Below are 16,362 nucleotides of genomic sequence, written 5' to 3'. Positions count from 1 at the left end.
TCTGGCAGCTGAATCATTCGGTTAAGGATGTTGCTCTGTTGCCTGTCTAGTGAGTGGTGCAGAGGGTGGTTGGGGTTTTTCTGTGATTTTTAGCTTCAAAAATATTCCGGGTTGCAGACAATAACAGAGGCAGCTTTCCTAAACAATTATACAGTCTATCCGTGTCACCAGCTCTGATGCTTCTCATCCAGCAGCAGCACGCTGTGCTCACCACAACTGAGTGAGAAAAAACTCCAAGATTTTGCTGCACACATTGAAGGATCTCAGCTTCCTTAGCTTCCTTCCCAAAACAGAGCCTGAACAGTCTGTGTTGACTTTCCAGTTGAGCTTTTTGTCAATGCAGGTGCCCAGGTACTTGTACTCCTCCACATTAACATCCTGTCCCAGGATAGACACGGGTCGTGTAACTGTCTGTTTCCTTCTTAAATTGATCACCATCTCTCTTCTGAGCTATTAACATTCAGAAACAGAGGATTCCTGTTAGACCACTCTACAAAACCATCCACTAGCGCTCTGCGCTCCTCGTCCTGCCCATCACTAATACATCCAACCACTGCAGAACTGTCAGAGTATTTCTGTAGGTGGCATGACCTGGAGTTGTGCTGAGAGTCTGAGGTGTACAAGGTGAACAGGAATGAAGACAGCACAGTCCCCTGTGGAGCTCCTGTACCGCATATCACCTGATCTCAAAGAGCACTGCACATTTTCACATACTGCAGCTGGTCTTTTTGGTTGTCAGTAATTCATGAGTTGTTGAATGTGTGCATTTACTGACATTTCCTGTAGTCTCTTTCTCAGCAGCAGCGGCTGAATCGTGTTAAATGCACTATGGAAATCAAAGAGGGTGATCTTCACCATGTCGCTCTCTGTAGTATGTAGATGACTGCAGATTTAATCTGCATTCAAACTGCAGAGGGTCAAGAGATGTCTTCACCCATGTCTGGGTGATTTGGTTGTTCAATCTGATTCTGGTCTTTTATCTAAGGATAAATGTAGTGGAGTACAGAGTACTCAGTTCTCCTTCTAAATATAGTGTAGAAATATAAGGCTGCAAAATGAAATGTTCAAGGAAAGGAAGTAGTAGACTCAAAGAGGCTATTATTAGCGATGTACAGATTGTGAAATGTTTAAATTACTAGAAGGCCAAGAACCAATGCCAGTAACAAGATTTTATTTACTTATTTGTTTATTTATTTATTATTTCTTCCACTGTACTTCTTTTTCGATAGTACTTAATTTGTTAAACACCCCGAAATCTGTCATAGCCAATCACAGTTGAGTGTTTGGCGCACATTCAAATTGAAGGATGACAAAAAAAAAAAAAGTCATAAACTGACAACATACATTTTATAAAAAGCCCTTTTCTCCTTGTATGTATACAGCCAGCAGAGGACGACAGAAAGACAGCGGCTCCTCCTGTGACTGACCAATGAGCTCCCAGAACACTGAACGAGTGGGCGGGACCGAACGGGGCCAAACGCAAACATGGCGGCTCCCTTAGATGATGATATTGAGTCTAACAATCAGGACTTCTATTCACTGCTCAACGTTAGGAAAGAGGTAAGGTTAGCTTCGTGTTTATCAGTGATGTCGGACGTCAGCGGACTTTTTGCTGTGACCTCTGTGTTGGGTTTTAACGAGAAAGCCTTCTGCAGCCCGTGTGCTCTCATCCTCCACCCGAATAACGCTTCTCTCAGTCGGCACCGTCGTCGTTAGAGGTTGAGACCGGTCGATGCCGCAGATGAGTGTCAGGCAGGCTGTCTATCTACTTTACATGGAAGTAGGCGCTGGCAGAAATGCTACGATCGTCTTGAAGAACATCATCTGATATCTGAGTTTTCCTAAGAACTGGGGCGAATGTGAGCTGTGTGGATTGTACTTGCTCATCTAAGTAACATTAGATAGCATTAGGTACACAGGGGCAGACTCCTTAGCTTAACGCGTAGTGCATTATTACGCTTTTTGTTAATGGCTTTCTAATATAAACGCCTGCTGACTGTTTTTCACTCTTGAATTTGGACGCACTAATGCGGCAGTGGTGTTTCAGCTCTCAATTAACTGATTAGTCAGTTAATTGATTGAACAGACATTAATTCAGGAGGTTGTGGCAATTATTTTCAGGCAAAAAATACCCAACAGTTGCTGTTTTAATCAGTTTAACTAGTCAGTCATTCTCAGGGGTGACGCTTGTCCTGTCTCCTGCCACAGGCCACAGCTGAGGAGCTAAAGGCATCATATCGGAGGCTGTGTATGCTCTACCATCCAGACAAACACAGAGACCCAGAGCTGAAAAGACAAGCTGAGCAACTTTTCAACCAGGTTCACCAAGCTTATGAAGGTGAGGAATCTCATAGTTGTGAGGTATTTAGTAGGTATAGTTGAACTTGTGAAATGAATTGTCTGTCTTCGGGATCAGTGGATGTTGACAGTCGAAAATGACATGTAAAACATGTGCATAAACCCCCTTTCCCTCTGCTCAGTGCTGAGTGATGCTCATTCCAGAGCTATCTATGACATCTTTGGGAAGAAAGGGCTGGAGGTGGAAGGCTGGGAGGTATGTTTCCAAACATAATCTACTTTTCTTGCATTTGAGTGGTTTTTCGCTGCTACGTGGTGTGTTTGCGTCACCTGCACTTTGTGATTCTGTGTAGGTGGTGGAGAGGAAGAGGACACCGGCAGAAATTCGAGAGGAATATGAAAGGCTACAGAGAGAGAGAGAGGAGAGGAGACTGCAGCAAAGAACAAACCCTAAGGTTTGCAGCATCATAACAGCACGAAACGGCCCTGTTTCCACTGTGGAGTATTTCCACGTTCATTGCATTATGTCTCGCGCTCTTTTCCTTTTTTCTTAATTAATCCTGTCAATCTGTTTGTCACGGCATCATTATTCAGGGCACCATCAGCGTTGGTGTGGATGCAACGGACCTGTTTGACCGCTATGATGAAGACTTTGAAGAGATGCCAGGAGGAGGCTTTCCTCATATTGAAATCAACAAGATGCATATTTCTCAGTCTATAGAGGTACAACAAACATTCACTTAGCCATTACCGTCCACCCACGTGCTAGCCTGAGCCAAGATCACATCGGTATTCTGTGCTGTCTGTCTTTCTGCAGGCTCCTTTGACGAACTCTGACACAGCAGTGCTGTCTGGTTCGCTCTCCACGCATAATGGGAACGGAGGAGGAAACATTAACATGACCGTGCGCAGGGTTATGTCAGCCAAGGGCTGGGGGGAGGTACGCACAAGCAGACACATTTACAGAGAGAAGCACATTAACGTTTTGTTTTAATGAGGAACTTGTCCATCCATCTCATTATACCTCTGAGGAAGTCTGTGTGTCTATCCAGGTTTTTGGGCACATTGTCTCAGGAATGCTTTAAAGGAATTTAAAAAAAAAATGTAGCACAGATATCCACCTGGATTCGAGGAGAATCTGGGTAGAATTTGGTGGCCAATGATCAAGGTCATTGTGACCTTAAATACATGCACCTTTAAGCTGAAGTGATTGTACAGATCTTCCTTAGAAACTTTGATGTAACTTGCACTTTAACTAGTTGGGAATCATACACCTGCAAGCTGGTAATTCTTGCAGACATGATGTATGTAGTGCGTAAGGTGGTAGGTTCAGTTTTTGTAGCCTTCTACAATCTCTTCCTTCCGTGCACTTGCATCTGCATTTGTTGCAGGTGGAGTTTGGTGCGGGAGACATACTGGGACCTCTTATTGGGTTAAAGGTGTTTCGCAATGTCACACCACGGTGGTAAGACCCAACTTTTTGTCAATAATGCGTCAAACTGCAAAACTGCATTCTCCTTTCATATCTCCTTTCTGTATGATTTTTTTTTTCTGTTCAGTTTCATGACAGCCCAGTGCGGTTTACAGTTCTCACCTCGAGGTTTGCGACCGAGTTGTTCTCTGATGACAGCGCGGCACCTGGATCAGAACACCATGGGTTATCTTCAGTGGCGCTGGGGGCCCAACAGCGCCATGACTACCAGCCTCGTCCGAGACACCAAGAGCAGCCACTTTACTCTAGCTCTGCAGGTACATTCAAAGATAAGCATGCACACAAAGGCTGCAGCAGTACTACGTCATTACTTTTATTAATTTGATCATTTTTTTTCCTTATTATTTCTATTCTTTATTGCTGTTCTCCTGGCTTTCCAACCTGCATTGTCCAGCTGGGCGTGGCACACTCCTACCTGATGATGAGCTACCAGTACAAGTTCCAGGATGAAGACCAGACCAAAGTTAAAGGATCTGTGAAGTATGTGTGTAAAAAGTGTCCTAAACATGCATACATGCAAAAAATAGTTTGCTGATATTGTGTTTGGGGTCATTGCTCAGTTGCATGTTTGTGCTAATATGCTGTGTTTGGTTTTATCCAAACATACAATGAAAGTTATAGAAATATAATTTTACTTTTTCTTCTTGTTAGCATATTCAATATCATAACAATAGCTTATTCACAGAGCTAATACAGATTAAGACAAAAACTACACAGAATGATTAAAAGCCATGATCTGTATCTCTTGATGTCTTGCATTAATGGAGACATTATTTTAAAATGTCTCCATTAATGTTTCCTCACAACAGTGATCATCACTTATAGTAGCTCTAAAAGTCCAATTGTGGCCATGCTATTCTCTTTACTAGCTGCCTAGTTTCATTTATCTCATGGTCCCTGTTCACTTTTGTGTCCCCGTGTTTCTAGGACAGGCTGGTTTGGCACTGTGGTAGAATATGGAGCAGAGAGAAAGATCAGCCGACACAGTATACTGTCAGCCACTGTCAGCATTGGGGTCCCGCAGGGAGTTACGCTCAAGATCAAGTACGGACCATCTACAGTGTGGTCTCACTCTACTGTGTGTCTTTGCCTCACTGCATGATTATCTTATAAGAGTGTGCTTACATTTGGGCTTATGTAGGCTGGCACGTGCAAATCAAACATACCTGTTCCCAGTCCATCTGACTGATCAACTGCTGCCCAGCGCCGTCTTCTATGCCACTGTGGGACCTCTGCTGGTCTACATGGCCGTCCACAGGCTGATCGTTATCCCGTACACACAAGCACAGAAAGAACAGTGAGTAAATGTCCTCTGCCTCAAACAGCATCTCACATTGTCCCAGCAGAAGAAACTCTTGGTTCCAGGCTTGTTCTCAAAAACTCGTAAATAAGAAAAGATAATTTTCTATTAATCATCACCTGGTTCTCCTCTACTTTTCTGTATTTGATCTATGTTTTTTTTTTACACTTAATGAATAGCATGATGGCCAAACTTTGCACATCAGATAAAGGTGATCAACTCTGCTGTAGGGGGGGAAAAAGAGCAGCATTTCTATTGCGGGTGTTGTTAATACTAGAGGGATTTCTTTCATGCTTACACTGTCATCACAGACGCCTCCAATGTGAATCCCAGCGGGTGATTGTTGTCTGTCTCTGTGCCTCTCAGAGAGCTGGAGCTGCAGAGGAAGAGCTCTTCCACAGACATCGCCAAGAAGAAGCAGGAGGCAGAGTCTGCTGTGAGTACTCGCATGCTGAAACACAGTTCTTTGTGTGTGGGGGATAATTGATCATTGTTTCTGAGTTCAGCTCTCCTCATTATGAACTCATGACTGAATCTCGCCAGAAAAGCTCCCTACAATCCTATCCTGATTTTGCTCTCTTTCTAACCCCCCTCTCCCCTCCTGCCTTGCCTATTTTTTTTCTCCCTCGGCTCCTCTGCAGGTTCTGCTGATGCAGGAGTCTGTGAGGAGAATCATAGAAGCAGAAGAATCCAAGATGGGTGAGAGTATACACACACACACACACATGCACACACAATAAAATCATTGCACAGTGTGGAAAAACTGATATTTCTTTAAGTTTGTATCCACTCAAAAGTTGGTAAGAATCCATATAATTGAAACACATGTCAAAGTAGCTGTCACACTACATAATGCACTGTAACTTTAGATCCTGTCTGTCTGACTCCCGTAACGTCATTGCTGTGAAGCCAATCATGATGGACGTATATTACCTTTTAGGCTTGATCATCCTGAATGCTTGGTATGGGAAGTTTGTGTCAGACACCAGCCAGAAGCAGGAGAAAGCCAAGGTCATCGATGTGACCGTGCCTCTACAGTGCCTCGTCAAAGACTCCAAACTCATCCTCACTGAGGCCTCTAAGGTGCGTCAAACCAAACGAAACTTTCTTTCTGCATCTGATGTACATCTGCGCGCATTTCTTTTAAACTGTTTCTCTGTGTGCAGTCAGGGTTGCCCGGTTTCTACGACCCTTGTGTAGGCGAAGAGAAGAGCCTAAAATTACTCTACCAATTCAGGGGTGTCTTGCACCAAGTCATCTCTGCAGACACAGAGTCGCTACGGATACCCAAGCAATGTTAGTATGCGAGACTATTAAGAGTAACATTATTTACCATGTTATTCAACAGCACAGCATCTGCTTGCATCAGTCTTCAGATTATTAGTGTGTTTTTGTCTCATCAGCTCACAGAATTGAGTCCGAGTCCTAGAGGGCAGCGCTGTTGGAGTACGGCGAGGCAAACGGACTGTGTGTGAACAGAAGAACCCAAGAATGGAGGCGGTCACATCGAAAATAAGCTGGCCTCCTTCTGTTGTGACGTTAGCAAATCCGATAGTTCCTCCACTCCTCGTGTTTTCCTGTGGGCCAGCAGAATTCAGTCAGCACTGACAAGATGTTGCCCTTTGTGTCCCCACACCTGAGAGAGCTGCTCAAATACCTGCCTTCTGCAGGGGAGAAGACCCTACAACCCTACAGACCTACAACATAGATTTATATATGCACTACACAAGAGGGCCTGATACTTCCTCAGTGATGAGCTAAAAGTGGGGGCTCTACTTTACCCCATATCATTGTAGTCTTTGTCCTATATGTGTATCACATTGATAGTTTTGATCTAATATTGGTATGGCATAGTCATTGCAATAATTCATGTAAATGTTTCTGGTCGCAGATCACGTCTCACTAACCCCGAGGCTAGCTACGACTGAGGAATGACTAAACTCGTATTTTTTTTTAATTTCTCATCATCCGCTCAAAGAAATCATCCTAATTTATTTATGATTTTAGTGCCGCTATCTGCTGCTCACTGCGGTGCCGGTCGGCAGGTGCTAACTGGTGCTCTGAACTTGTATCTGTGAAGGCTGAGATGTGGAAGAAAGGGGAGGGCTTGCTCGGGGAGGGAACGCGGCAGTTGCCCTTTAATGGTAGAGTTCCAACTAAAGAGAGGGAGAGAAGCTCAAATTCCACATATTGATTTTTAATATCTATTCTAGACTGCAATTTAAAGGCAGAAATTCAACTTGGATTTGATTTGCGTCAGTGTTTATTGATTGACTGTGCAGCTGCAGCCAAAACAGAATTTTCTATAAGGACTTTAAATACAGTGAAGGTTATAGTTTGTACTTCTCTGATGTATATCTGGAACAAATCCAGTGGTAGCAGCAAAATACTGGCATGGATTTGAAACATTTGAACTTGGATTATTTTGTAATTGGTTGGATGCAAATTGGAGAAGATCAGCACTTTTGCCACATGTAGCTCATTTGCTGCTGATGTAATTCATTGAGCTTAACACGTTGGCTATGAAATCAAGCCCAGCTGCAGTAACAGATCAGATGATTCCCCCTTTACACTCCACAATTGCCATATCTGTAATAGGGCTGTGCATATGCAAGCCACTTTACAACCCACCTCTACCTTTCATGGTTTGTATTGATCTGAATTGATCATTCTTATTCACTATATTGCCAAAAGTATTCGCTTGTCTGGCTTCACACACTTTTGAAAAACCCGTTTTTAATCCACAGAGTTTAATATGATGTTGGTCCACCCTTTGCAGCTATAACCGCTTCAACTCTTCTGGGAAGGCTTTCCACAAGGTTTAAGAGTGTGTTTATGGGAATTTGTACATTTGTGAGGTCAGACATGATGTTGGATGAAAAGGCCTGGCTCACAGTCTCCGCTCAAATTCATCCCAAAGGTGTTCCGTCAGGTTGAGGTCAGGACTCTGTGCAGGCCAGTCAAGTTCTTCCACACCAAACTTGCTCAACCGTGTCTTTATGGACCTTGCCCTCCCCTCCCCACACTGTTCCCACAGAGCCCTCCATCAAACTTTACACTTGGCTTGATGAAGTCGGACAAGTACCGTTTTCCTGGCAACAGCCAAACTCAGACTCGTCCGGTGGATTGCCACATAGAGAAGCCTGATTCATCATTCCAGAGAACACGCCTCCACTGCTTTAGAGTCCAGTGGCAACATACTATACACCACTGCATCTGAAGGTTTGTATTGTACTTGGTGATGTAAGGTTTGGATGCAGTTGCTCTACCATGGAAACGCATTCTGTGAAGCTCTCTACACACTGTTCTCGAGCTAATCTCAAGGTCATGAAATTTGCAGATCTGTAGCGATTAACTCTGCAGAAAGTTGGCCGTCTCTGTGCACTACACACCTCAGCATCTACTGACCCTGCTCTGTGATTTTTATGTAGCCTACCACTTTGTGGCCGAGTTACTGTCATTGCCAAAAGCTTCCACTTTATTATAATAACAACTATGACAGTACCACGCTTGAATTCACTGAGCTTCTGAGAGCGACCTGTTTGTACAAGAAGTCTGTATGCCTAGGTGCTTGATTTTATACGCCTGTGGTCATGGAAGTGATTGGAACACCTAAATTCAATGATTTGAGTGGGTCAGTGAACACTTTTGGCAATATAGTTGTCAATAATATCGACTCCATTTTGTGTCGGGGGTCCTTCTGCTGCTCTCTGAGGAGGAGAGACCGTAGAACAGAGGCACATGTTTCCATTGACTCTAGTGGTTTTGGGCAACTGAACCGTAGCCTCACCAAAACCACAAAGCTATATTATCTGAATTATGTGTTACAGTGTTTTAGTTAGTTTGTCATATTTTAATTTAATACTATTCTCCCTGAAGCTTTCATTGAAAACAAATCAGACTCACACTCATTTTAAACGACACGCCACTCTATAGTTGCAGAGGGCTGTATTACTATCCTTTAGATGATAAAAAGAATATTTTTCTCCCTTATTCACAAAGTTAATTTGGCAGATTTTCACACCACCTCAATTCCTCGGGGAATTCCGACACATTCCCCAAGGGATTTGTCTTCTCTTAGGACTGAACCCGGGATCTTTTGCTTGCAAGGCGAATGTGTTCTGAAGCCACTTTATGTGGTCATACATGCACTAATTCTCCTTGGCTGTTATTTGCTCCTCTTAATGGTGAGTGAAAGGCAAAATATCCTATGATATACTTAACTGTTGAGAAACTGGTAGGTGATGTAGCATAAAAGTCCCAAAGATTTTAAGATTAGTTGCACCCTGCTCCTGTTTATTTTGATCAGACTCCCTGTCCTAAACTGTTATTTATATCAGTAATCACAATAAGCAGGTTCTATAACTACAGCGGGTTGTGTAGAAAATGCACAGCATTTGGAACAAATGTCAGAGGATGATTGTCACCAAACCTCTAACTGTGGTACACTTTTACTAAACTGGAGTTTACATTAAGAAATACTGATTAATGCAGGTGACTTCATATGGTGTCCTTTTGATTTTCATTAGTCCACTTCTATGAATAGCATACACATCCAGAAGCTGTGGGTAGGCCTGAAATAATAATAATAATAATGATAACAACAATAATAGGTCAAGCACTGACAGGGTTAGGAGACATCAAGTTTTGGTGTAGAGAAAGGGAGAGCTGTTATACTGCTCTTTGGTTGGGATTAATCTTCCAGCATCCATTTTGCACTAATTGTTTGTAGTATTTGTCTTATGTTGTTTTAAGTGTGATGTAAAGGTTTCTTGGTCAAGTCATCTATCACCTCTGCTCTGGTGCCACCCTGAGGCCTGCAGAAAGAGTGCTCCCTGCTGTTACATTCCAACCCATCATCCAAACTGACTGGCCGTAGTATTTAAATGTTATGAATGGTTTCAGGAGCCCGTTTTTGTGTCCTGTAAAGACAATAAACATGATTGAAAGATGTTTGGCATTTGATTACACCCTCCAGAGTCACAGAATACACTGAAGTTTTACACCTCACCCTGCCAAAAAGAAGAAAAAAATCAAGTTAAAATGGTAACTCTTTATTTACAGTAGTTTACAATAGTTTCACAGAAACAGTGTGCACCACAGAACAAACAACGCTTTCTCAGTAAGAGGATAGAACAACCCAGGTTCAGATTAAACAAGCTGTATCACAATGAGTTTCCCCCCCCCTCCAACATTAATTTACACTAATGTCTTTAAGACGCACACTCAAAATTATGAGCTTGTGTCTGAAGGCGTCTTCAGATTCTCTTCAAGACAAGCATGTCCTGAGAAACAGCAAAAGTGATTTTAGTTCTTCAAATGTCTTAAAAACATAACTTAGGCGACTGCTGGGTACAAACCAGTTAACCCACATTTGTAAATACCAGGAGAGTGCACAGATGAGTTTAATCGTTCAAACTCTTGGAAATTCTTGTTCTTTACACAAACCCTCCCCAAACAAACATTCTTCGTCTGTTTTAGTCGTTCCCTGGTCAACTCTTTGATTCTGCATTGTAAAACCCCATCACGGACAAGTATCCAAGAATCTGAGTCTAAAATCTGTCACTCTACAGTATGGCTTTTATGCATTTATTTATATATTTATATATATATGTTCAGAAACACACAAGTCCCAACAGCAGATGGCACATGAATAACAAAGCTTAAAGTTTTTTTAATCCAAATGGGAGCAAGTTTTCCATCAATGGTACTCCACATAGAACCGAATACTGCAATGCAAATGTTAACGGGAGGCGATTACTCACTGAGATCTGACCTTCCAGAGACAAACCACCACTACCATGGTACTAGGGGTGCACTGATTTGAAAATTCCGAATCAATACAGAATAAAAATTTGACTTCCATTTTTTTAATGTTTATTATTATTATTATTATTATTATTGAGCATTACTCACTTTGGGCCAGGGTGACAAATGAATCCTTATAACAGGGGAAGAAGAAAAAAAAAATCTGTATGCTACATGTCAGACGGCAAGTGTAGACAACAGCCCCGATTCTCACAACGTTGTGCAGAGTTAAAAGTGTAAAAACAACTCAACAGGGTCAACATGGGCCAGTACTGGTGCTTTGCTGACACATCAGTGCATCCCTACTTGGTGCTTTGCAAAAAACTTGAACCCCCCCCCCCCCCAAAAAAAAAAACCCCAAAACAAAACAAAACATGGAGATTGGTTCAGACAACCCATAGCAGCAGATGCATCGCCAACACCCTTATTTAAACGCTTGCGTGCATAATTTCAACCAGAAATCTTCATTGAAAACTGAAGATTTCTGGTCTGACACCATTCCAGTTAAAGATACGTTTTTTTTTCACCTGTCAGTACTGCAAACAGGACGTTGTTTCCCTTCTATAAATATATTTCGCTCTAAAAACTTAGTCAAGCGCATCAAGTGGTTAACTAAAATCATACTGACCAGAGATAACAGGATACACTGAAAACCTGACTGTTGTCATTTGCCGAACTTTTCTTTTTTTCTAAACTGTTATATAACAATTTCTTTATTAAGAACAAATGTGGTCAGCGAAGAACACTGTTTAAACACGTTGAGAAACAAAGTGTGAAAGCTTCTGTGTATGGCTGAGTAACGTGTTGATTCAGAGGAATATCAGTGTCTGGAAGACAAGATCTTGGTTCAGCTGTATGAGCTAATGGCCTCAATGATATTCTTGAAAATGTCTTAAACAAGAAAAGCAGAACAACAAACTGATGAAGCAGATGCAGACTCTAGCCTCTTATCCTACATCTTTGTTCTATTCGATTATACCTCAGCTTAATACTATAGCACCATCTGAAGCAATTGACTCAAGCCTCAACTTGTTTTCCTGTTTTAAATGGTTAATTATGTAACATCAATAGAGGCATCATAGAGAAATTAAATCCAGTTTAACCAGATCAGAAAGACACACTCGTCTCTGAAAGAAAGGTTAGGTGGATTTTTTTTTTTAAAAAAGTGCAAACCATTTTTCCCACAAATCCCAGCATGCACCATAGTGGGTGGCAGTTGTGAGAATATTCTCTCAATATGGCAGTTCAAAATGCTTCCAGTGTTCACGAGACACCAAGCCCCAAAAGTAGCGGTTTGTTGCTATGCTAATGTCATCTACAGACAGACATCCATTCAGTGATTGCCTTACGCGCAGAGTCTGTAGGAAGCAGAAACAAACCTTAGTAAATCTAAAATAGCACTCAAATTGTTCTCAAATGGGATAAGGGCTCGGGATAGGTCCACTAAAATATTTGTAGAAAATATGGGTTCATGGTTGAACCTTGAAGGAGAGAGACTGAAGGGTGCAAGACCTGAATCTGAGGAGGAGGGGCCAGTCCAGTAGAGGGTTAAAGTAGGAGCGGTACGGGTCAGAGTTCTGGATGTGGCCTGGGGTCAGTCCAGCATGTGTTTTCGTGGGCCTACACGCGAGCGGTGGGAACGTCGAGTGTCTGGGGGTCCGTGTGTCTCTCGGCAGCTTTGGCACACGTATGTCTCTGGCACGTGACTCTTGCGGATCTTAGCGCACGACAGGTGGATCCAGGTGTTGCACTTGTTACATTCGATCATGGCGCGTCCTGCGAAAGGCTTCATGCAGAAACATGTCACCAGGTCCCACGAGTCATCATCTGAAAAGAAAGGAGACAGAATACACTGAGCTTCCACTTTATTCATTCATCAGTTTTTTTTAAAACATTTAAGCATTTCTGACCCGAAAATCTCTTACCAGAGTCTACCATTATATCCTCATCCTCCCCTGAGCCATCTTCGTCTCGGAACACCACCTGCTTCCCCTGGCGGAACACCGTTCTGTTTCCTGAAAAGCCCTCCACCTTCTGTATCTTTACCACCCCTTCCTCAAGGTCTCGTCCGTCCCAGTATCGACGCTCTTCCTTGGGTTCCTCTTTGCAAGGGGACGGGCTAGGCACGCACTGAGGATGGAGGGGAATGCTGATGTCATCTTCTGGCTCTTCTTTGATTGTTCGGCCGCCAAAGGAAAGCGGGCACTGCAGCTCTGGGACTGCTAAGTGAGCCCCACGTTCTTCAACAGACTGATGCTCCCTCTCCTTCCTCCTCTTCTTCTTCTTCAGCTTGTCAGCTTTCCTGCGATCATCTGGATGCAGGGTAGTGATTGTGTGCTGCAGAGGAGAAAATTTGATATCCATTTGAAAATTATAACAAAACTTTTACCTGGTCAGATTATATAAGGTTGATGATGTGACATAAATCCATCTTACATCTTTCTTGGCGTGGCTGGACAGAATGGATCCTGGCTGTGGACGCTTCCTGCTCCTATCCTGGGGGCCCTTCAGGGGGCGTTGGGGGCAGGAAGATGCTGGTCCTGGGGTCCAGCCATCACTGTCGGCTGTGCTGCCTGTACTGTTCGGGGGGCTTGAACTACTGCGCAGTGGAGAGTCCTAAAATAATAGATGGAAGTGCAGGGGTTAGTTCACTAACATAAGGAGATGAAGTAGGCTACTAAAAGGTAAAAAATAAATACATTTGCAATCACATGACCATAAAAATAAATCCCTGAAAGGAAAGCGAACGAGTCATCTGTTGATGGTGAAGAAAAGGAAACAAAGTCATCCAACGTTAGTTATGATAAAAGAAACTGCACATAAACCAGAGAGATGTCACATTTTATTTTGGTTTTACAGAAAATAGCACTAATAACAATGCTCTACTTTAGTTGCAGCAGTGGAGAATAACAGAACATTTGATGCTATCAAGGGTGTGTGTCACTTTACAGGATCAACAACAACAACAAAAAAAACCATTGTGTAACAAAAGATACACTGTTATCAAAGGATGCAGCTCTACATCCTTTGATAACAGGACATGGCTTCCATGTTCTAGACAGTGGAGCATGTGTTAAAAAACAAAAAAACAAACAAATTGTAATTAGACTAAAATGAATGTTTTCAACAAGTTAAATGCATATAAATGTGAATCAATGACCAGCATGAACAAGGCTACTTTTCATACAACCGATTCAGTTAACCTAGTACATAGTAACATCACAGATGGCTGTATGTGTGGGAGAATTTAAAAAAAAAAAAAAAAGATATATAAAAAAAACCCGACAAGGGCAAAAGAGACCCATGTGTTAAGCCAAGAGTCCATGTAAGTGCAAAAAGAAAAAAAAGAAGAAGATAAAGTTCTTAGTTGAGTATGTGTAAAACTAAAATAAACACAGGCAGAGAAACTATAAAGCCAAAAGAATCTGTTAAAGTAATCCCCCCGTCTGGCCATCTCCTTTTTGGTCCCCAAGATTAGCAGAAGACGATAAAGTCTCATGTCCAATTTAGCGAGTGAATAAAATTCAAGAAGACAATAATAATAATAATAATAACAATAACAACAATAATGAGTGGCAGCAGTTGCATTAAGTCATTTTTAACTGAGGTTTAGATTACTTGAAGTTAATCCACAGTGGATATGCAAGATCATCTGTAACTGATCCAAATAGTTTTGTCAAAGAGTAGCTCTGGTTTTAGAATAAAGCTCATGATTAAAACAGCCCCCCCCCATAGCCTCAGTGACAGGCTTTGGTCTTGGTTTAAGAGACACGTTATAGCCCAACTAGACAGATGCTGATGTGAAGAAGAGTGCACAGCCACCGACCGCCTGGTTTTCTTACCTCTTGGGGGTATGGGATGTAACCGGCATATGCCAGAACAAAAGTGCAAAACTTGTTAAAATCCTCCACTGTCCTCCTCCTCCTGTACGGCGGACTGAAACCCTGAAACACAATCATGTTGCCGAAGCATTAGCTGCAATAAACCTGCACTGCCAGATATGGCGTTGATATGAACGACGAGTGATCGCCACACATCCTCTATTGTACACGGTGCCACTCGTAGCAGAACTGAACAGGGGAGAAACGGCGACTAACACAGGCAAAAGTTTGATTCACTACGCCCACGCACACACATATTTATCTATAGACATGAAAGTGAACCTTCCTGCCAACCCCCACCGACAAACCCAACTAAAAACGACAGCTAATGTTAGCTTGGTCGGCTAGCGGTAGACCGCAAATAACTCACTAGCTACTGCTAACCAGCTAGTGTCACTATAGTTCAATTAACGGACAAAACAACGAAGCCGCGCGGTAATACATATTACAGACTATCAAGGAATAACAAAGTGCAACAAAAGCATCATTGTCCGCCAGCTGTTACATTGCGAAAAATCCAGATGGCGTGAATATGATGGTTAGTCAGCTAGCTTTAATGTTAGCATGCTCCGTAATGATGATGGAATGTTTTATTCTCCATGAAGCATACAGTAAGGCTAACTCGCAGGTTTCGTGAAGTACCATTTAAAGTGGCATTAATGACTCATTTTCATGCGACATGTAAAGTTTTATTTATAGAAAGCTGACAGCTTGTTCTAATACTGCGGGAATGTTTGGTGTGTATAACTTGTCAAATTTTTCCACTGGCTAATATTATATGTCAACATTAGCAGCAACAAGCTAACGCTAACTAATCAGCAGCTGCTAGTCACAGTGACAACCTCAAATAAGTTGACATTTGCTAACGTCGCTAGCCGTGACTGCAAACTACTCACTGTCAAACAATTATATAAAACACTCACCTCCGACTGAAATGCATGGGATGTCGATGGGTTTATGTCACCCATCTTTACCGAGTAGCCGACAACCTGACGGCTTTGGCGATAACCTGGCAGACTGTCGAAGCTGGCAATCCGATGGGACCGTAAACACTGAAGTTATTTAGCTTTTGCTTGCTAGACAGCTAACGGTAACGTTACCTATGCTAAAACTCGAAGCAACAGTGTTAACTCAGTTTGCCACAAGCAACAACGATAACACTACTTGGACTCGCCTACAAACGCTAGTCCTATCCGCTCAAAGTTATAAAATGTAATCGCCGACTATCAGCAAACGTTACTATTGTATTTCCATCGAGCTGTCCGGCAATTTCTCCGTTTGATCCAGTTAACAGAGTGCTGAGGGGGGTGGGGGAACGGTACACTTCGGCTGTCACCAGCTGCCTGCCCCTTGCTGCTTCTTTTTCTTCTTCTACTCATTCAAAGTTATTTATTTAAGGGAACGACGTTGTGGATTAGCACCATCTTTAGCCAGTAGTGTGAAGGGATAAAAACAGGCCTGCTTTAAAGGTCTCCTACATTTTAACAAATTCTCTGCTTTGGAAAATATGCATTGAAACTCGAAGGCCCTAAACTAATCGATCAATACTGACAACCAGTTTCATAAAAGCCAGGCTTCATTAT

General features: G+C 42.5%; 2 protein-coding genes across 2 annotated transcripts; one reads left to right on the top strand and one right to left on the bottom strand.

The window, feature by feature from the left end:
- The first annotated feature begins 1,463 nt into the window (after positions 1-1,463).
- Positions 1,464-6,615, top strand: LOC102786027 (dnaJ homolog subfamily C member 11-like). The gene is made up of 16 exons (XM_006784471.3): positions 1,464-1,560; positions 2,209-2,338; positions 2,481-2,554; positions 2,652-2,753; positions 2,893-3,021; positions 3,116-3,238; positions 3,690-3,763; positions 3,858-4,047; positions 4,185-4,270; positions 4,718-4,834; positions 4,932-5,087; positions 5,457-5,526; positions 5,732-5,789; positions 6,031-6,173; positions 6,257-6,386; positions 6,494-6,615. The coding sequence occupies exons 1-16, from the start codon at positions 1,486-1,488 to the stop codon at positions 6,517-6,519; spliced, it is 1,683 nt and encodes a 560-aa protein (XP_006784534.2). The 5' UTR covers positions 1,464-1,485; the 3' UTR covers positions 6,520-6,615.
- A 3,526-nt stretch (positions 6,616-10,141) lies between these two features.
- phf13 (PHD finger protein 13) lies at positions 10,142-16,126 on the bottom strand. The gene is made up of 5 exons (XM_087840640.1): positions 15,703-16,126; positions 14,741-14,842; positions 13,335-13,514; positions 12,824-13,235; positions 10,142-12,725 (listed from the first exon to the last, which is right to left on the bottom strand). The coding sequence occupies exons 1-5, from the start codon at positions 15,745-15,747 to the stop codon at positions 12,493-12,495; spliced, it is 972 nt and encodes a 323-aa protein (XP_087696766.1). The 5' UTR covers positions 15,748-16,126; the 3' UTR covers positions 10,142-12,492.
- Between the last annotated feature and the right edge of the window lie 236 nt (positions 16,127-16,362).

The sequence above is a fragment of the Neolamprologus brichardi genome, chromosome 5 (genome assembly GCF_056152115.1).
Source record: "Neolamprologus brichardi isolate AB-2024 chromosome 5, ASM5615211v1, whole genome shotgun sequence".
Classification (NCBI taxonomy): domain Eukaryota; kingdom Metazoa; phylum Chordata; class Actinopteri; order Cichliformes; family Cichlidae; genus Neolamprologus; species Neolamprologus brichardi.
This window is presented reverse-complemented; position numbering and strand designations above follow the sequence as displayed.